Source organism: Oreochromis niloticus, linkage group LG3, assembly GCF_001858045.2.
Source record: "Oreochromis niloticus isolate F11D_XX linkage group LG3, O_niloticus_UMD_NMBU, whole genome shotgun sequence".
In the NCBI taxonomy this organism is placed as follows: Eukaryota; Metazoa; Chordata; class Actinopteri; order Cichliformes; family Cichlidae; genus Oreochromis; species Oreochromis niloticus.
Window position 1 is genome coordinate 60,414,784 of NC_031967.2, and position 21,129 is coordinate 60,435,912.

The 21,129-nt window shown below is 39.9% G+C and overlaps 2 protein-coding genes across 8 annotated transcripts in view; one reads left to right on the plus strand and one right to left on the minus strand.

The window, feature by feature from the left end:
* Positions 1 to 492: 492 nt before the first annotated feature.
* On the minus strand, positions 493 to 2,897 carry LOC112845996 (T-cell surface glycoprotein CD4-like). Its single transcript, XM_025905180.1, has 2 exons — positions 2,828 to 2,897; positions 493 to 930 (listed from the first exon to the last, which is right to left on the minus strand). Exons 1-2 carry the CDS (start codon positions 2,895 to 2,897, stop codon positions 584 to 586), a joined length of 417 nt encoding a protein of 138 aa, XP_025760965.1. The 3' UTR covers positions 493 to 583.
* Positions 2,898 to 5,294: 2,397 nt separating this feature from the next.
* The window catches only part of LOC102076684 (uncharacterized), a 37,526-nt gene continuing 21,691 nt past the window's right edge, over positions 5,295 to 21,129 (plus strand). Inside the window, exons 1-5 of one of the 7 annotated variants that reach the window (XR_002061381.2) lie at positions 5,295 to 7,052; positions 7,136 to 7,199; positions 7,993 to 8,042; positions 8,152 to 8,511; positions 8,686 to 9,150. Coding sequence is in view for 5 of the 7 variants with exons in the window: in XM_005463500.4 (XP_005463557.1) it covers positions 7,967 to 8,042; positions 8,152 to 8,511; positions 8,689 to 8,915 (663 nt within the window). In the remaining 2 variants the exon portion in view is untranslated. Of the gene's footprint in view, positions 7,200 to 7,645; positions 8,043 to 8,151; positions 8,512 to 8,685; positions 9,380 to 9,487; positions 9,531 to 21,129 lie in introns of those variants that run through there. The other 6 variants (XM_019357016.2, XM_019357017.2, XR_267775.4 and 3 more) reach the window with 6 other exon arrangements.

Consider the following 21,129-nt stretch of genomic DNA (forward strand, 5'->3'; position numbering starts at 1 on the left):
TGACACGTTCACTGTAAGCACACTGGTTTATATTCTGTTTGTTGTCTTCATGATGTTACCCACATCCATCTGTCCATCTATCTATCTTATATGTCATTTTTATAGTCAACCATTTTTAACTGGTTTTAATGTGCTCTCTCTCTCTCTCTCCTGTCATGGTAATTTGTTTCAGATCATCTCCTTTGCTTCTTCATCAGGAGGAGGAGGATCTTTCTTCTGTTTTTTAGAGATCACAACAGTGACCACAATAATGATCATAGCAACTAACAAACCAGAAACTACCAGTCCACCATGATGACTTCTACCGACTCCATCCTCCTTCCCTCCATCCTCTGTGTGTCCTCCTGTCTGACCTGCAGGTGAGAAACAGGTGTGAGGTGTCAGCTGTCAGGTAGGTGATGAGTGAAGAACAGAACAGAATCCATTTCCTCTTCAAACTGCTGTCAGACATTATCTACTGCACTCTGATCACATCACTCAGACCAGCTGCTTTCTACAAAGTCTCATCAACAACATCTTTAGAAACAAACATCAACAACCAGGAAGCAGCTTCACCTCTGATCACACACACACTCAACTCTACTCACTCACCTGGAGGATCAACAACACTCAGGGTGATGATGCTGATGGATTTCCACGAGCGTGTTTCTCTCATGAAGACACGACACTCGTATGTTCCAGTATCATTAATCGTCACATTCTTCAGAATCAAAGACACGTCTCCATCCTTCATCTGTCTGTCCTGCAGATCCACCCGGTCCTTAAAAGATGGATGCTGCTCATCTGGAACAAACAGATCATCCCGGTACAAAAGGACATATTCTGGTTCCAAGTCAGCTCTGCTCCACTTCACAACTATGATGTTATTGTTTGGAGCTCGACATGTCAGAGTGACTTTCTGTCCAGACTTAGCTGTGATGATTTTCTTGTCTGAAATAGGAAATAACACAGAGCAGAGAGGATACAAAGGACAAAGTATAACTGTTCACTTTTACAGCAACCAATCAGAGTGAAGAGCTACAGGCAGAGAGGTACACACACACACACACACACACACACACACACACACACACACACACGTTTATGCCAGTGTATTATTCAAATTACAAAATATAAACCCGCATTTGAATGTGTGCTCTCTAAATCCGGCTTAATTAACGATCCTGATTGCTGTTTTCTGACGTTTACATAAAGGTTGATGTGAAGTTTTACATGTGTTGCTCTAGGCTTCACCACTGTCCTCTAAGTGTGGCGATAAAAATGAACTGCACAGAATGATTTGTAATGCAAATTATTGCATTGTTTTATAGAGCATATCTCTGTACATAAATGCTTCTTGACACTTTAGTTTGTGCATGTTTATGTTAGGTTGTGATCGTTTTATTGTCACAGCCAGAAATTTTCTATGAAATACTTCAAAATTATTTATCAAAATTTTTACTCCAGATTTTAAAATAAAACTCACCTGCACAGGTAAACCCCGCGAGGCAAACATACAGTAAAGTCCAGCAAAGCGACGGAGCAAACATGTTTCATGAAGCCCATTCAAACTGCACCAGCGGATTTTGTGGGAGACTATAAAGGCGCCGGCATACGTTTTCCACGCCCATGGTGTCCATATAATTGCATGGGCACTTTTATGAGTGAGCTGAGTGACTTTTCTACAGTCATTTGTGTTGACTCCTATGTCCTGTATCTATGACAGCCTCAGTTGTTACTCACGGCTGAGTCACAGTGGTTCCCTAGATCGTACAGCATTGTTTGACAGACATGAAAGCAGAAATCTTCATTTATCTAATTTTAAGATTAGCTTGTAAACAACAGTTTAACTTTGATAATATAATGTAGATATGATATGTCAACATCAAATTTACTGCGCACACACACGCAGCAATCATTTCGGCACTCAGAAGCTTCCTATAAATAATTAAAGAATCACATTTTTGAAGAGATTCTTCTTGAATGTCGTCTGTAAAACACCCAGGATCCCTTTTCGTTATATCTTTGTTCAATTTCACATTTATATTTTTATTTCTTTTTTGTTTTTATTTTTCATATTTATACAAATGAAGTTGCTTGCGAGATGTGACCCTTTATGACATCAGCGAAAGAATCAGTCTCTCTCTCTAAACAGCAGCTCTAGTTCACTTTGAATTGGTTGATGACATCATGCATTGTTGCAACTAGTCCATGAATTTGAGGTTTTCTTTTTGCTTCAGTGAAGTTTATCACTGTAATTAGCAATCAGCAGGTAAATGAACAAAGTGCTCAGTGGAAGCTTGTATGCGTCTCACATGCTGTCTGACTGTCACGGCACAGGCCGTCAGAGGCACAGTGGACCCACGGAACAGATAAAACTCAGACACAAGGAGCTACGTGAAATATCCTTCAATAAAGAACGTAGGATTTTGTACAGTGCTTGTGAACGTGAAAAAGTGATTATATAAAATGGTGAATTAACATTTACATGAGACTAATGAACGGGGCAAGGCTATGTACAAGGGAACACAAGAAATACAATACAATTGTGAACAATGCAGGTCCTTGGAGGGAAAGTAACATACACTATGAATTTAATATGGGTGATTCACTATGAACAAGGGAATGATGATTAATACGTGAAGAGAGCAGAGGATTACTCCTGAGTTTGGGCTGGCAGCGGGGTGAGGCTTAAACTGTGACAGAGCTAGAAGCTAAACATGGGCTGCAGTCTGGGGACAGGAAGTGAGCGACGGTCAAAAAGGCTGAAACAGAGGAGTGTGGTATCAGTGCAGAGTTTAAACGTGTTGCAGGGAATATTCGGGGGGATTAATTTGCAGCGGCTTACTTTTTTTGCAGGTGAGTTTAAGGTATTCCAATCTGTGAGGCGGTCCAACTGAGAGCAGGGAGGCAGGCATGTGGTAAGAAGAAGGGAGTCCGTACCAGGGTGAGAGTGGAGAATTCAGCAGCAAAGGTCAGCGTCCAGGTGGAAAGGAAACTGACAGCCCTTTCTCACTCTGCCCGCGTAATATACCTACGATTTGTCACGTCCTGATGAGTTCCTCAGGAACGCAAAAGGCAACCTTTCGCTTTCCTATGATATGCGCCGGGTTGTGGATGGAATCCAAAAGAATGATGCTCCCGGTGCTAACATACGTTCCAGCTGTGCATTCCAGGCCTAAACCTAACCTTATGCCTAACCTCAACCACCACCTTAATCGTGTTAGATAGTGTTTTCCAAAGCAATTACAGTAAAATAAACGTACATGTGTTCTGTCTGTTCAGACCAAACGGTTGTCATGTTTCCTCATTTTTTTCCGCCACCAACTGGTGTGGAGTGTGGACTGGAATGTCACTCAAAAACAAAACAAACAAAAAAAACCTCAAATCCTCCCAAGCAAACTTCAAAAGAGTTCTGTCTGCTGTTGAATTATATGCTAACACTGATCTGACCAACCTGATGTATATGGCCCTCAAAGACTTCCTATCCACTCCGAATGTGTACAGCCCATGTTACCCTGCCAACCACAATCCACGAAACTTAAATTAAAAAAAATCCTCAAAACACCTTCAAAACAGAGACAACACCATTCCACAGTTTGTACTGTTAACAACAGCTACCGTCTCATTATTAGCTGTTGTAATCTCCATCAAGGTGATTAAACAGTGATTTGAAGACAGAAAATGTTATATTTTGGACTATTTGACTGCAACATTTACTGCTCCAAACAAAACCCTGAAATTATCTTTCAACGTGTGAAAGAAATTACTCAGAATGATACAGATTAAACATTACTTACAAATAGAAATAATCTGTTTTCTGGTTTAACTGAATCCAAACTGGAAGCTGGTTCCACAGAAGAGGGGCCTGAAAACTGAAGGCTCTCCCTCCCATTCTACTTTTAAATACTCTAGGAACAACAAGTAAGCCTGTAGTGTGAGAGCGAAGTGCTCTAATAGGGTGACACGGTTGTATGTCCAGCATCATATTCATGTCACGAACTTGTATTTTCATGTGTTTGTTCTGGGCAGGTAATATCTGTTTATGTTAATTCAGCTGTGCCAGGGCTCTGCTCCGATTGGTGCGTGGATACACCGGCCCGACGCGACTGGTTCCAGCTGGAGGACCCGCCCATTAAAAGGAGGCTGGAGTGCTATGGCTTGAGAGGTCCTCGCGTCTCTCCTCATTACCCAGCAGCGTAACTGTGGCAGCCGCTGGCTGCAGTGCGGCTTGAAAGTGTTGGAAGTGGAGTGGGTAGGGGTGAGCTGCCGTTTCTTTTGATCACCCGTTTTTTCTCCTGTTTTGAATTAGTTAAGGAGGTCAGACTCTGTCTTTATTTTTGCCTTTGTTTTGGTAAGGTCAGGGGTGCGGGATTTGTGTAGATTTGTTTTGTTTATTATTTTGGCCTTGGCTCACCCTGAAGTGTTGACACTCCCGTTTTGTTGTTCCTCTTTTATTTATCACTTTGTAAATAAATCACTATAACGAACGGATTTGTTTCCTGTGGCTGCTTGGGTCTTGGGGGGGAAGCGAGTGCCTCACTCATGTTATTGCCTGGCCCTAGACGGGTCGTAACATTCAGTAAATCATGTTTGCGGTGTCCTGTGAGGCCACTGCTGGAGTGGAGCAGACAGCAAACATGCTACCTCTGCTTGATCGTAAAACCAGCTTCAGATATACTTTGTTACGTTTTAAATTGTATTTAATCATAGTTTTGACAAGGCAAGCACTAGTTACCTCGCTTGTCCTGATGAAGCACCGCTGCTCCAAAGGCCAAAAAAGCTGACCGCAACAATGCACTCGGTTCCTGCTAGCTTACATTCAAACTGGTCCAATCCCTGCTCTATTCCAATGGAAACTGGATGATTAACAGTTCGCCACTCATCCATAGTTATTATATTCTTCACTTTGTTTCATAGTTCAGGTTTAAGGTTTTTTTTCTGCTCCAATAAAAAAATACATGCAACACATTTCAAATATATCACTTTAATGTCTGAAAATACTTTACAGGTAACCAGTCTGGTAAAGTAACAACTATAATCAGTGACACTAATCAATAACCACTGCAGTCTCCAGATATCTAGTTTCTTGTGCTGCTTGTTTTTGTGTGTTTGTGTAAATTAGAGGTGTTTTCACAGTAGGCAGTTCCTTTCACGCAGCCACCGCAGTGCAGATTGTTTTAATTTGCTGCTGTAAGATAGCTGCACATGGTCCCCCCCCCTCCCTCTCTCTCTCTCTCTCTCTCTCTCGCTCGCTCGCTGCAGCCTGCACGTGTCTGCACAGCCAGAGCAACGAGACAACATCATAACAAAAACAGAGCAGAGAACAAGAGGAGGAGAAAGTGTACATGCTACATGACTAGTGTTTACACAGACTTGATAAAAACACGGAAGTGCCTACTAGTTTCGACCAATCAGACTTATGTGCTCTTGACAAAGCTAACACTTCCTTCTTTGTGCAACCCATCAGATCAAACTATGATCATGAATTTATTTCTCTGACAGTCTCTGGAAACAGCTGTCTGACAATCTTCTCACATAACACAGTAAAACCAACATCTGTTTGAAACTACATAACAAAACAAGCCAAACTGTTTCACTTCTGTTTGAGACACATGAGAGTTTCATCTGGTCTGTAGGTTGTTCTTGCGCTGTAGATCAAACACGTCTTAAACTCGCTGACATTTTATTCCACTCATAGTAAAACTACTGGGATAGTAATAGTCTGTAGCCACCACCTCCAGAACCATTCCATTTGTGGGGTTTGACTCGTTTTCTCTTTTGTTCACCTGTTGTCAGGTTTCCCCAAAGAAACCAATCCACAGTGGTTTACACTTCCTAACTGGACAGATTGATATCCCTGAAATTTAACTGTGTCATACTTTGTTTGACGGAAGTGTTTTATTTTTAGAGAGTAAGGCAGTATTTTTTGCCATCAATTACACTGGATTATTAAGCTTTGGCTCACTGGGACCTCCATGCATGACTCAATCTGTGACAAAGTAAAAGCAGGTTTCAGATTCTTTGATGCAACACATTCAAGCTGTCAGTGTTTCTTCTTATTCTATAATTCCTTAGTTTAAACATAGATATTTATTCACTGAATCTGTGAAATCTGTACAGTTGTTCACTCTATTTAGAGGTCATTTACATCAGACTCTGTACTGTTTGTTCAGTTTCTTTCACTGAAACATCTGCAGGCAATGGATCCAGATGTGCTTTCCACACTTGTGCAAGTAAACTAATCTGCAGTAAAGTTTCTGTGATGATCCACTGTAATTGGCTGTTGTGAAAGTGGACTGTCACTTTCTAACAGGAGCTACAAAACCTAATCCGGCCTTTTTAAAGCCTGAGATCAGACTGACTTGTGGTTGCACAGAAAATTTTTATTATTCTATTTAGCCGCTGACTGTTTTCATGTGCTGATCCTTAATGTGTCACCCATTCGGTAATCCAATGCATGCGTCACTTAACCTTCTGCTTTGGTTAAGGTGACATGGCGAGCAAAGAGTAACCTTAAATGACCTTAAACATGAGACATCTCCGCATTATGTGGTGAAGTCTTTCAGAAGAAAGCATCGCCAAATGAGTTTTCTTTTGTGCTTTTTTCATGGTCGCCGTCGTATTTAATGCATTTTCAGTTTGGTATGAAACATTAACCACATTTGTGCTGAATCAGTTATTCTATGTGATCCCATTTTGCATTGACATTCCTTTAAGGGTTGTTTAAAGCTTCCAGGCTCCATGTTGGAGGACATTTGCACTGAAAGACACAGCAGCATGAATGTATGTGGACTGGTGACTTTTCTCCTCCCCTCAACAGGCGGAGTTAGAGGGTGGGGAGTTAGAAGTCATATTGAAGGGGAAAGTGTGTCATGTAACCAGAGAGAGAAAGGGAGACCAAACATGGACTTAGGGACAGAGGGAAGGGGAAAGTTTTATTCAGGGGGCTCAGGCTCAACTTTCCTATTAGGACAAAAATTAGTGAAAGTTGATCTTAAATTCTTATTTTGTTATTTAATGAGGAGCACAAACCTTTATTTGAAGCCTCTGTGAGAAGACATACAACTGAAGTAAGTAGATGATGTTTACTTACATTTTTGTTTAGTGTTATATGTAAAAAAAAATGTTTTATGTTATTGTACCCCAATTACAGCCTAACTTACCTGGAAGCAGTGGTCGAAAGCAGGCCAGGGTTGCCTTCACTGACTCCCTATAGAGTAAGATTTTTTCACTTGACCTAAAAACCAAAAGTTGGTTTGTTTCATTGTTGATGTATCAAATAAAACAAAAACAAAATGGCAACCTTTTAAATTACAGAATATAAGAAAAATGGCTGTAAAACAATGGCTGAAGCAAGTATTTGTTTAATACCTGTGGATTTTAAAAGCAGCATGTCCCCAAGTCACTGGGTGTAGCCTCTAACACCCAGTCTAAAGCATCAGATAGAGCAGAACTGCCCATTACTCTCAGAATTGGCATTCATAATCACTGGATATCTATCTGTCTATCTATCTATCTATCTACATATATATATATGTATGTGTGTATATATATATATCTATATATATATATATAGATATATATATATATACATATGTGTGTGTGTGTGTATATATGTATGTAGCACACCGTGACATCGAGGCCTAGAGATCAAGAACCCTGGTCTAACAGGAGTGTAGGCTAAATTATTAAAGTTGCCTAAAACAGGACTTTTTAAAAAACAAATTATTTAAAAAAAATGGTGACCAGACTTTTACAGACGGCACAGGGACGCACATGTAGACGGACACACTTGCAGGACCATAAATCACATTAGACTGCTGTTGTCAAACACAGATGGTGGCTGCAGGGGAGACTTTCCATCGCGTTTATGACTGAGTTTCATTTCAGATCTTTGTTATAATTTGCATATAGTTTTTATTTTCAATTTTATTTTTCTCATCCTGCCTGTCTTTTGTTGCTGTTGTAACTGAACTTTGACCTCATGTGTTCATCTGTCTCCTCTCACAGGGAGAAGATGATCTGCAGGATCCTCCTCAGCCTCGGCTCCTGTGTCTTTGGTTAGTTTACAGCTTTACTTTATAAACTCCAAATTAAAACCACAACAACAGGTTTGTTCCAGTTCTCAGAGTGTCTGCTCCTCTCTCTCTCTCTCTGTCTCCTCAACAGGATCATTTGTAGTGAATGTGACTCAGACCTCCTGTCAGGCAGAGGAGAACCACAACATCACACTGGAGTGGACGTTCACAGTAGAAACAGGCAGATCCTCCACATATCTAAACATCTACTGTGAACTGATAACTGATGATAAACTCTCAGTCCTGTATCGTGTCCATAATGGTGTTGAAGTGTCAGAGTCTCAGGATAAAAAGTTTTCAGGACGAGTTCAGGGTGACAAAGACGCCCTCAGAGAAGGACGAATCAGACTCCAGCTGTGCAGACTCAGGACTGAGGACTCGGGTCAATACAAGTGTAAAGTAAACACAGATTATGGCTTCAGCTCTGCGAGCTGTAGACTCAACGTCACTGGTAAGTTTTAACAAGTCAAAACTGAATGATCAATTTTATATTTACTGCTCTGTTCAACTTTTATTTGCCATGTTTGTGATTTATGACTGAAAAACATGATGTGTTGTTCATGTCAAACATCCTGATGGTTTCATTCTATTTCTGCACAAGTAAATATTTTCATGTCTTTTACAGCAGCTGCTGATCAGAGATCAACTTCACCACCACAAGAAGAGAGAAAGGACTGGAAGATTATTATAATTGTCCTGACAGCAGCAGCAGCATTATTAGCTCTGCTGGTGGTGTGCCCTTTACCTTGGGTCATGCTGAGAAAGAAACAAAAGAGACCAAACTTCTATGCATTTGTAAAACTCCATAAACTCTCAGGGACAGAGTCTGAAAACAAGCATACTTCCTGCCTTTGACATCTGCTTACTGTGTAAATGGTTCGTATAGAGCCCCTTTCTACTCTACTTGAGCACTCAAAGTACTTTATACAGCAGGTCTCATTCCCCCATTCACATTCATGAAAACACTTTCTTATATCTCAAAGTGTTTTCTATTTAACATTCACACACTGATGAACGCATAAGGAGCAACTCAGGGTTCAGTATCTTTCCCAAGGATGAAGACTGGAGCAGCCAGGAATCGAATCATCAACCTTCCAATTAGTAAACAAGCTGCTCTGTCTCCAATAGTTGTCTTAAACGATGTTCCTAATAATCTGGAATTGAGATTACTGCAGTAATCCTTCATGTCAGTGTCAATGATGCTTCTGGTGTGGTCACTGCTTCTGTGGACTTCTCTCCTCCTGCTGCTTCATTCAAAGTTACATCCACCAGCTTCATCTGACTGATGACTGCACCGCCCTGAACACCAAAGATTCAATGTTGAGTGTTGAGTGGGAACTTTGTGTGGAACTATTAACAAGTTGTTGAGTCAGTGATGTCTGTTTATATCATCCATGCTTTCCTTTTTTCCCACTTATCCAATTCAGGAATGCAGGAGACTGGAACACTCACACTCACAGCTTTGGGCAATTTAGAATCACCAGTTAACCTCACTGCATGTGTTTGGACTGTGGGATGTAGCTGGAGTACTGACAGACATGGAGAACATGCAAACTCTACACAGAAAGGCAAACCACTGCACCATCGTTCTCTCACCAGCTGCTTTTCTGACTTCTGATGGGCTTTTTTAAAAATACTTGATGTCCAAATGTTTCTGTTTATCTTTTACTTGTATATATAAGTCTCTATTTATGTGTCAGATGCCATTTTGGCTTTTACCTTTTTTAATGTAATAGAAGGATTTATAACAATACTCTATATTTTGTGTTATATCTTCTATTTATGTCATTATAAAATGTTCTGCTAATGTTCACTATGCTATGTGCTGTCAGGAAGTTGATGAACCTTTTATTTTTTTATTGTATTTTATTTTTAAATAAAGCTTTACAATAAACTGTTCAGTTTTTTTATTTTAGGTTTTATTTTTACTGATTAAACTGAACAATGTGAACACTTTTGAATGTTTTATCTGATTTTGAATGAAAGATTCAAACAATAAAAAATATTTTCATCTCATCATTTATCTCCTCGCTGTAATGCTGCTGTGTCTTCACAGCAGATAAAGAAAGATGCTGCGTGTAGAGTTTTGAACAGCAAATAAAGATTCGGATCGAAACTTTGTTTATGTCTGACTGATCAAAGAAGAAACATAATTGGTTGAAGGTTCCCAGTAGACTGTATCTTTGTGTATTAGTCACTGTTTTTTCTATTATTTCTTTTTGTTTATTATTGCTTCTTAATTCAAGATTAGAGGACAAAGATAGTAAGAAACAATTTCATTAGTTGTGTACACAGGCACTCTGTTAAAGTCTGTGTGTCCAATCTCTGTGTGCCTGTTGTGTTTATTTCTCCATTGTTTTAGGACTGTGTGCCAAGCCAAACATACTTTAATCTGCATTGACATTCAGACTGAGATCTTACTGATTTCAGGAACTACTCCTCCACTCGAGTCCACTCTGCTCTCAGTATTTACTATTTAAATAATATAATTCCTTTGACAGCAGAATCTGATTTCCCCTTTCTTGATCCTGTTCTGTTGAATGACAGGAACAAACTAAACTGTTTAAACTTACAGCATGATAGAAAGTAATTGTAAAGAAGTCATTAACAGACCAGGACATAAGACAATCTGTAGATTAAAATAGTCCATAGGCTTCCCTTCCTTAACTTCAGCCAAGAATGTTTCTCTGTGACTTTGAAAAAACATCATGAGGTGAAGGAAAGATGGAAAGATAATAATGTGATGGTGGATGTTGTTGATTCAGATAAATCATCTAGAAACTTTGTGATGGTGGAGCACCAAAAAATCCTCTTACATACTTCACCCGAGTAGTTCCTACTGTAGAGATCAAACTTTTTAAATAGATTTAAAAAATGTACAAAGATTAAAAAAGAAGAAACACTCGTGTTTTCTCTACCTGCTGATCTGTTTTAATACCTCTTGTTTAAAAGAATCTCTGAAATCAGATGATTTAATGATACATCACCTAAAATGAGAACAGAGTTACACTGCGACACTCTTCACTCATGTCAGTGTAATAAATCTTTAATATTTTCCAAACACATCACAAAGTGCTTCATAGAAAAATCAAGTTCATCAGAAGCAGATTTGAATAAGACTGGAAGATTATTATAATTGTCCTGACAGCAGCAGCAGCATTATTAGCTCTGCTGGTGGTGTGCCCTTTACCTTGGGTCATGCTGAGAAAGAAACAAAAGAGACCAAACTTCTATGTATTTGTAAAACTCCATAAACTCTCAGGGACAGAGTCTGAAAACAAGCATACTTCCTGCCTTTGACATTTGCTTTAAGTACATGAAATTTCTTGTTGATATGAACTGGTTAAAGGTTAAAAAAGAATGAATACTCACGTTTTAACTTCCCACTGATCATTTTAAAATAGTAGAAGAATGTTCCAGTGTGTCCTCTGCTAACAAAGTTGTTCAAGGAATGCACCCAGCCTCTGTTCATGTGTGTGTGTGTCTGTGTGCACGCCTGGGTGTATGCTTGCTGAACCTTGGCCCCTGTGGGACAGAAGAGCTCCCCCTCCCTACAGCTCCCCATTGATCGCTGCTCCATTTATTTTGTCTCAAATTGTACAATTACTGGCTGGATATCTGTAAATGAGGACAAATGTAGTAAGTTCTTTGATTGAAAAAAAGTTATCTGCAATCGGTTGCAAATAACTTATGTAACAACTTGTGTGCAAGAGAGCTGGTTTCTCTAAAAGTGAGGGTTGGACCCCTGAATTCTACTAAAAAGGTTTGAGTCCGAGGGAGTAAATTGGTTAAATATTCATCCCTAAATTCTACTATGTTGTGAGTTTGTGTTTAAAGAAAAATTTGGTTTGAAAAGTGTAATTGTGAACGTGTGCGTCAAGAGCAGAAAAGAGTAGTGCATGGCTGAAATTGAGGGAAAAAAGGGGAGTGAGTGTGTGTGTGTGTGTGTGTGTGAGTGAGCTCTCCTGAGGGATTTAGTGAAACTCAGTGTCTCAGTCATGGAGCGTCTCACATATAGATTGTTTGTCACATTATAAAAATAAATAAATAGTAATGATGTGCAGGTGTAAAACAATGTGGTAAAAAAAAAAAGAAAAATGGTAAACAAACAAAAAAACATCCATGTGTTCCTCATCCGGAGAAGCAAACTCCAAGGACGCTAACCTCTCCCCGAAGCTCCGATGATACAGCATTCTATTTCCCTAAGTGGCCTGGGACCCGTGGATGCGGTGTGAACCACAGAAATCTCCGCACGCTTAACCAAGCCGGTGCTTCAGATGTTAGGCTCTACGCCCTTCAAATGGCTCTACTAAATGTAAGATCTTTAGCAAAGAAGACGCTGGTATTAAATGACTTCCTAAAGTTATAACAGCTGGACTTTCTGTTTCTGACAGAAACATGGCTTCAACCCAGTGAGTCTGTAGCTTTTTTGAACTGGTTCCTCCTAATTACTCATTCTTCAGCCTCCCTCGGCCCTCTGGTGGGGGGGAGGCTTAGCCACCATACTCAACACACGATTTCATTGCCATCAAACATTACAGCAGTATTCATTTTCTAGTTTTGATCTCCAGCTGTTTGAATTACACCAGAACTCTGCTGCCCCTTTGTTGTGTGTCCTCATATATCGTCTTCCCAAGTAATAAGTAAGTAATAAGTAATAAGAATTTTATCAAAGACTTTTCAGATGTGTTGTTCTAAAATTTGACAGTTTTTTAATCCTTGGTGATTTTAACATCCATGTCTGCTGTCTGAGGGAGCTGGGGGGCAGGAAGAGCCAGAATATGTAAGACTGGGAGGTAGAAGACTACCCGTGGAAGAAGAGGGCCAGGAAACGACTGGTTCAGGCATCCACATTCCCCAGAAAGACATCTTTGATGTCAAAGAAATGTTTTACTTGGATAAATAAAGGATATATAAAAGTCACTTTGCCAAAAACTGATTGCAGTATCCTGAGATAGGATACTGTAAGTAAGACTGCTACTCACTCAGATTGACAGATTACATTATATTATTTCCAACAAGTCTCAGCCCTACAACAAACTGGTGACCTATTCAAAGTTTACTCTGCCTCTCACAGTGAGGCAGCTGAGATAGCTCCCAATGCCCTGGGACCCTGATAAGGATATGAGGAAGAGAACAGATGTGTGCAAGGTATGTAGAGTTTGAATAGTTAAAAATCACTTTTAGCTCTTTCCAAATGTCCAACATAATTAACGTTCTGCGCTATCCCTCGTGGAGCCTGGCACGCTCCCTTCCTCACTCAGCTTCTGTTCCAACCTTGCTGAAGTTTTAGGGCAGAGCAAGTCATACACTGTAGTTATCACGGTTCTGGGTCAGTGTTGACCCAGCATTTTGAGTTTCTTATATTTTGGTTTAATTTTGTATTATGGATTGTTTTCTTATTCTCTTGTAGTGCTTGTGTTGATGATGATGATGATGATGATGATTTAGAGTTTCATGTTTCTGTTCGTGTTTTAGGAATTGTGGTTTCATGTATTGTTTGAGTTCCATGTGTTATTTTCTGTCTCTCAGTGTTTAGTCTGCGTGCTTGTTCAGTAATTCATGTTTCCTGTTTTATTGTGAAAGTCTTTGTCTTATGTTAGTGTGTGCAGCTTGGTTCCCCTGTCTCGTCAGCCCTGATCTCTCCCAGCTGTGTCTCCCTTCTGTTGCCCATTCCCTCATTACTACCCTGTGTATTTAAGCCCTGTGTTTTCCTCAACCCAGTGTCTCGTCGTACCATCAGATTATGCCTGTGTGTTTCCGTGTCAGTGCTTCAGTATTCAGTACCATTGCTCAGTTTATGTTTCGTTTTCATGCCAGCAATAAAGCTGAGGTTTTAAGTTACAATTCTGTGTTTGAGTCCTGCACTTGGATCCTCCGCCCCGCCTGCCCGCACACAGAGCCCTGACAGTAGTTGTCTTCCTCAAGGTCAACGTCGAATCTCTTTCACTTTATTTGGGATTGTGCTGTTCAAACTCTCCTCTCGATGATTTCTAGGAAGCCCAGTGGCACGGCTCTCTGTGGGATGTCTACTGTGCTGAAGGTGATCTCTGCTCCTCACTGATCCTCTTGAGGCCTCTCTCCTGGTCTCAGCTTCCATCTTGTGGACGATCTCCTTCAGTCACTCCTTCTCATGGTACCTACAATTTAAAACTTGAAAACTCCTCTTTTGCCACATGGCCCTTGCCATGTGTCAAATCCACACAAGTAGACATGCACAAGAAAGTTGCACATTCTCTCCGAGAAATTCCCCAAGGCTTTTCCCTTGGAGTAGTTCTACTCCAGGCCTGTAACCCATCTCAAAAAAAAATAAACATTAGCCAGTGGTTAAATGTTAAGCTTGTTTAACTCCCAGCTCTGCTTGGAGCCTGTATCCTGGAAGGCACATCTGTAAGTTAAATCAAACTTCACAATTGCAACAACTGTAGATCGTAAGAGTAATAAAGTATGCAGCACCACAGAGACAAGTGTCATGTGCAGGTTTATTCTAAATCATTAAACCACTACTATTGCCATAATTTGTCCCACATCATGGATCATCCCATGTATTTATTCCAAAATACTGTAGTCAGTGACTTTCCTTATGTAATGCAGTGTTGGGTAAGTTACTTTAAAAAAGTAATTAATTACTATTACTAATTACTTAGTCAATATTGTATTTAAAATACTTATCTAATTACTGTGTCAGAAAAGTAACTTAAGTACTACATAAATATTTAACTAAATACTTCTTAAAATCCATATAAACCTTGAGTGGACAAACAATAGAAATTAAACTCTTTAAATAATAAATACATTTTTTTAAAGACGGACACTCTACAGTACGCAGCGGTAGCATCTGTTCCACAATGTAGCCTGGCAGGGCTGGACTGGGACAAAAAAATCGGCCCGGGCATTTTGACTAGAGACCGGCCCACCAGGTATTATAGGAAAAACCATAAAGCCTGTTGTCACAGTGATGTACACTGTCTTGTTGGTATATATGTATCAGTCTAATAAACTTAAACCTTCACCATCCTCCCTATTCTGGTATTCTAAACAGTACCCGAAAGTAGACTGCTTGGTCGAGTTAACCTGAACTATCTACAACACATGGTGAAAACCTGAAATTAAGACAGAGAAGACTAGAGGTGAGACATGATCATTACTGATTACTGATGACAGATTTAGATATATTTTCATAAACAATTAATTTACAACATCAATACACAGCATGGCAGGGCAAAATATTTTTTCTAACATGGCAACCTTTAAAAAGTGAAAGGAGACAGAAAGACAGATGAGAAAGAAAAACTTAATTGACTTTTTGATGGCATTTTACACACAGTACTGGTACAGTATCTAGAAAATGTGGGAAAATACTGGCATCATAAACAGTACTTAGCTACTTCTGAAGAAATTATGATGGGAGCTAAAAAAAATACTATGTACAATAATGGATTTCTATACATTTTACATCAGATGAAAACGTTTATTGTAAGATTCAGAGCGATAAACAAACAAGAGAGAAAAGCCGATCAGCTGATCAGTTTCATGATTGAAGTAGAAACAGGAGAGAGAGGGGAGAGGAGAAGAGGCAGCTGTGCAGCAAAGACACAGAATAACTGCAGCTTTGTGTCTTTTTCATTGTAGCTGAAATACGGGACAAACTGTGTTCCTTTTCAGCTCAATATGAAACGCGTAATATTTTCTCTGTATACCAGACGATTCCGTTTTTTACGGGACGGTTGGAAACTCTAATAACCTTATAAATAAGATAAAACAAGTTCAAAAACAAACCCCCATCGGCCCATAAAAACGAAAAATCACCATCGGCCCACCGGGCAAATGCCCGGTATGCCCGATGGCCAGTCCAGCTATGTAGCCTGCAGTCATTTTTTAAGCTCACCTTCAGACCCTTTCTGTGCTGTTTTGCTGCTTAGCAGGAGTTGCCCCGGTGTTATCCATGGATGATGAACAAGAATCACTCAGAAGTGTTCGTCTATGCTCTGTGTCAGACGCTTTAGTAGATTACTCGCGCTATTAACAGCAGCCGATAGTTTTTTCTCCCCAGGACATAGCTTACATATTACTGTAATGTTCTTGTCTGCTTGTTTCAGAAAAGTGAAGAGACGGGAATATGTCCATGTCATAAAACAGCCACTCGCTTCAGCCGAGTCCGACATCTTCCGCTGTAGAATACGACTATGCAGCAAACTGGCGCGAAATGATGTGCAGCTGCACTACAGCGATGTTAAAGCGGCAGAGTTTACTTTCACGTTTAGAAGATAAATTAATGAAATTAAATAATGATATTCAGCGAGTTTAATTATTTTACAATGTAACGCAAGTACATTGTAAGTAACTGTAATTAAAATACCTAAAAATGAACAGTAATTAGTTACTCTACTTTTTCAGTGGAAAAGTAATTTAAATACAGTAACGCGTTACACCCAACACTGATGTAATGTGTTAAATCTCCCAATTCTTTGATCTTTGGGCTGAAGGAAGGACAACAATCGGTGTATAAATGCTCAATCAACAATCATTTTATTCCATACAGTTCTTATTATTCCATACAAACACTTCTGAGCATTAACCATCCGGATGGAAGATGTGCATGAAGAGGGTCACAGCAGATCTCAAAGTGTCTGAGCATTTCTCACATTCTTATAGCTTCAACCTCCCTCCACAGTCATAAAACCTAAACATCCACATTCTTTCTCTCTCTCAGTGAACCTAAGCTATGACCTCGGCTTCCTGTGCAGTATGTTCTGTTCTTTCTAATCAGACAAATAAGGCCATGACTCTCTGATTCTCTGATTCTCTTATAAATCAGCAGTATAATGCATCATAAAACAATGTAATTCATTCACAATAAATCAGCAGTCTAATGTAATCCAAATCAGTTTAATAAATCTAATAGTAATCACCTTCTTCTAAGTCAAGGGTATAATGCAAACTAAAACTACATAATGATTTCAAAATCTTTAATTAGAGGTATAATGTGGCATGAGATAATATAATAATCTCACAATTCCCGCTTTGGTCGCTTTTTAAAGAGATCACTTACATCTTACAATGCAGCATTGCGAGGTCTATTTCTTCTTGCCCCTGAGGCCCTCTGTCCCCCTTTAACGGGTGGACCCTGTGTGGGATGACCGCTGTGTTTGGACAATTCTGGTGCAAGAAAAACTATATTTACAACAACAACAGTAGTTACAGATGACACTCTCCAGTTCTCCCACAACTTTATTTTGGTGCTCCAGTATTCCCCACCCTCATCATGGTGCTACCTTAAGTCTTTCAAATGTACTCTGACTAGAACCTCTGTTCGAGGAGCTTTTAACCTTTATTTTATTGCTGCAGCTACCAGTGTCTTCCAGTCGGGTGATTCTCTGCTCCTCTTCTTTCTTTGACCTCAGGGGTTAGACCACCCTTCAGTCGTTGCACAGATCAGGGGATTATTCTGCCCCTATTTTCAAAAGATCTGTCTGTTCTGGGGTCACAGCTTTGTCCCCCCTTTTTACCAAGAGCCTCTCGAACCTCCTTGGTCTGATGTTCCTGGATTTCCACCAACACCTTTGTGGTTATTGCTGTGCTTATGGGATCCATCCTCTCGAGGTGACTAGCAGGAGCCCAAACGGCATGACCCCTGACCCCAATTGCGGTCTTGGAAGTCCCTGTGTCTGTCTCTGCTGCGAAGGATCCTCACATCTCCGTGACCTCATCTGGTGTCTACTCCTTTCTCTGTAGGAGACAGAAAACCAAAACACCTCTCTGCCTAGCCTTGATAAATCTAATGTTATCCATTGTTCTTCTAGTGCTTCAAAGTTGGTTTAGAACAGGGGTCCCCAATCCCAGTCCACGAGGGCCGGTGTCCCTGCAGGTTTTAGATCTCACCCTGGGTCAACACACCTGAATTCAATGATTCGTTCATTACCAGGCCTCTGGAGAACTTCAAGACATGTTGATGAGGTAATTTAACCATTTAAATCAGCTGTGATGGATGAAGGACACATCTAAAACCTGCAGGGACACCGGCCCTCGTGGACTGGGATTGGGGACCCCTGGTTTAGAAAATCATGTTCGGGACTCTCTGACCGACAGACTTATTCTAATCATAATCTATGTGTGTAAGCATGTTTGCATTTACCCCTCTGCACTCTAAGTCATTTCCTACAATATATCAGTCCAGACAGTCACACCAAACGAAGCTTATGACCTTCAAAAGACTGAGTGCCAACTCATTATGAGCACATTTGCAGTGTGTGTATGAAAACGATTATAACCACTTATTTTAGTAAAAGAAATCAAAAACAAATTAACCATTTTCAGTTCTAACCTTTTCCCTCCTTTTCACAAAAAGCATGTGTTTCATTCATTCAGCCTGCCGTCCCACGGTTTCCTCTCCAGTGTGATACTCAGCTTCTCATGAACACAGGCATTTTATCTTCTAAACGCTATTCAGTTTATTTCAATCATTAACACTTAAACATGAAAATAATGATTTATGCATAAGTTTTACCAAAATAGTCGTAAAAATAAGAAACCATTAACCACTAGAAACCATTGTTTTAAGTTAAAACACTTTCCCCCTTTTGACACACTCCGATGTGTCAATTCCCCTGAGCTAGGAAATTAAAAGAAAAGATTAGTAACATCATCTCTCAGAAAACATCAGAAATTCTCCTCTCCAGTATCATTGCTCCAGCCCTGCCACCCTGTGTTGGGAAATTAAATTAGTTTAATTATCATGTTAAATCTGTTGAACTCCTGGCTCCGCCCAGAGCCTGCATCCGCAGAACTGCCTAGAAACAAAACTTGTGTGTTAATATCAACTTCACCTTTGCAACTCCGTTTTTTCCCCGCTGTTTTTCCCTCATTGACCACAGCAGGGGAATTAAACATAAAGTCTCTCACTGCCAGCAATATGACGCCATTTCAAAAAGGAAAAAGAAGAATTTAGACTGGATTACCTCGCTGAATCCTTTTAGACTGGGGACTCGCTTTCTGATTGTCCCAAATAAGTGACTTTCTCCAGAGCCAATTTAATTTGGAGAAGCTCACTTGCGACCGTTTCCCAACAACATGTTGTATAGCGCTTTTTCATTCAAATGCAGATCTGCTTAAATGACAGAGATATTATCAAACAAAACTTTCAGTGCACTATGAAAGTAAAAATTTAGAAAGGCCTAGTCAGGTCATGCTCTTCATCTCAGGAGGGTAAATCATACCAAACCTAAATGGCAGGTTCAACTTTGCACCAAAAGAAAATGTATCAGCCAGATTAATCTCAAAACATTCATCCATCAGCCACACAACACACAACATAACCCTGTTGTCTTATCACATAATGAGTTTCTTCTCATGTGACCAGGTGTATGCCATTGTTAAAACCTTCCTCCACACACCTGAAACAAGAAACTCAACAATCTATTAGGCTCACTTATTCTTTTTTTTAATTATATCTTTATTTGGATTGGACAGGTAGAAATAGGTTAACATAAAGCATCTGCATAGCAGTGTCCAAATAACATATGAGCAGAGTCCATTCCAGGTTTTTAGATTTAGTTTAGGAGAACAAATGATGAACAACAATAAGCAGCAAGTGCATATTACCCTCCTTTAGCCATTCCTATGAGAGTTGTTCACTTGCTCTCCAAAGGGAGATACTTAAAACACATAGAACTATAAACACAAATTGGGGGGAGGTCTATGCTGCTATAATGGTTAACAAGTAAGTAAATAAACAAAACAGGTAACAGTGAGAATCAAGTGAAGTCAACTCTGGTGGGGGTAATAAATTGTATCCAGTTGTTCCAAATTTCGTAGAATTTGGCCTTTTGGTTTCTTAGCAAATATGTCAATTTTTCCATCCTATATATCTCTAGAATGATCCCAAACCAGTCCTCTAATGTAGGTTGGACTGGGCTTAACCATCTTCTAGTAATTGTTTTTTTACTTGCCACCAAAAGTAGTTGTGCCAACTTAATCTCACTTTTACGCTCCAGAAAGGGCATCAGTCCCATATATAAGACCTTAAAATCTATCTTTGATTCAGATTTTATCCCAAATAGACACGACTCTAATTTTAAAGTATGGATATCCCACGGCCTTACGACCTTCCTTTCTCTTACTCATAGAAATACTGTGCTCAGATTTGAGGCCCTGCGGGATAACCATCATTTGACAAAATACGATTTTCATAGGTATCTACAGCTGAGATCATATATTGATCATGAATGCAAACTGTCTGACCTTAGTGATGTTGAGTCGCATTTTTTCCTTATTCTGAAAAATGCCACAACCACGATTCCTACTAAATCCATCTCCAAACTATACAAAGCTCTCTCTAGTGCCAACGAGGATAATACTCTTTACACTAAAGATAAATGGGTAAGGGAATCAGGGATTGTTATTTCTAGGGGTGAATGGGAAAATATTTGACACTGTCAGTGGACAACATCCAGCTCTATGAGCTGGAAGGAACATGGCTGGAAAAATATCATTAGGTATTTCAAGACACCATACCAGGAGAGATACAAAGGGGTCCTTATGCAATGTTGGAGACAATGCGGCTCGACTGAGGCTAACCATTTTCATGTTTTTTGGGATTGTCCCAAGTTAAAAAATTTCTGGATGGATGTCCAGACCTCTTTAAGTGCAGTCTTCAATGTCCAAATACCTTTAGATTTTTTAGGCTCACTTATTCAAGACCCCTCTTTAGCATTCTGTTTTCCTCTACTATAATTCAATCATCTTTCCTACTATAATCTAGTCCACTAGTCTATGTATCACTTTTCATCACAGTGTAACTGGCTGCCCCCAGTTGGAGATTGCTTCACACACATACTTTCACACTCCTCTGGGGCGCACACACACAGTGACGTCAGGCACATCTGTTTTGTGCGAAATTTAACTTCCTTTCTTCTTGGATCTACATACTAAGTGCTGCCCTGTGAATACTTTCCCATGTATTCTATCCCCTTTCAAGGCAGTCTTACTCATTTTATTCCCCATTACAAGACAACAATCAGCCACACAGACCACGTGTGGTCCGTACTCATTCACACCCGCTCACACACAA

Bases quoted from the DNA above. Each gene is read 5' to 3' on its own strand.
- LOC112845996 (XM_025905180.1), bottom strand. From the start codon at position 2,897: ATGCCTGCCTCCCTGCTCTCAGTTGGACCGCCTCACAGATTGGAATAC. The intron at 931-2,827 runs GTAAGCCGCTGC...TTCCTATTTCAG, and splicing joins TAAACTCACCTGCAAAAAAA to ACAAGAAAATCATCACAGCT.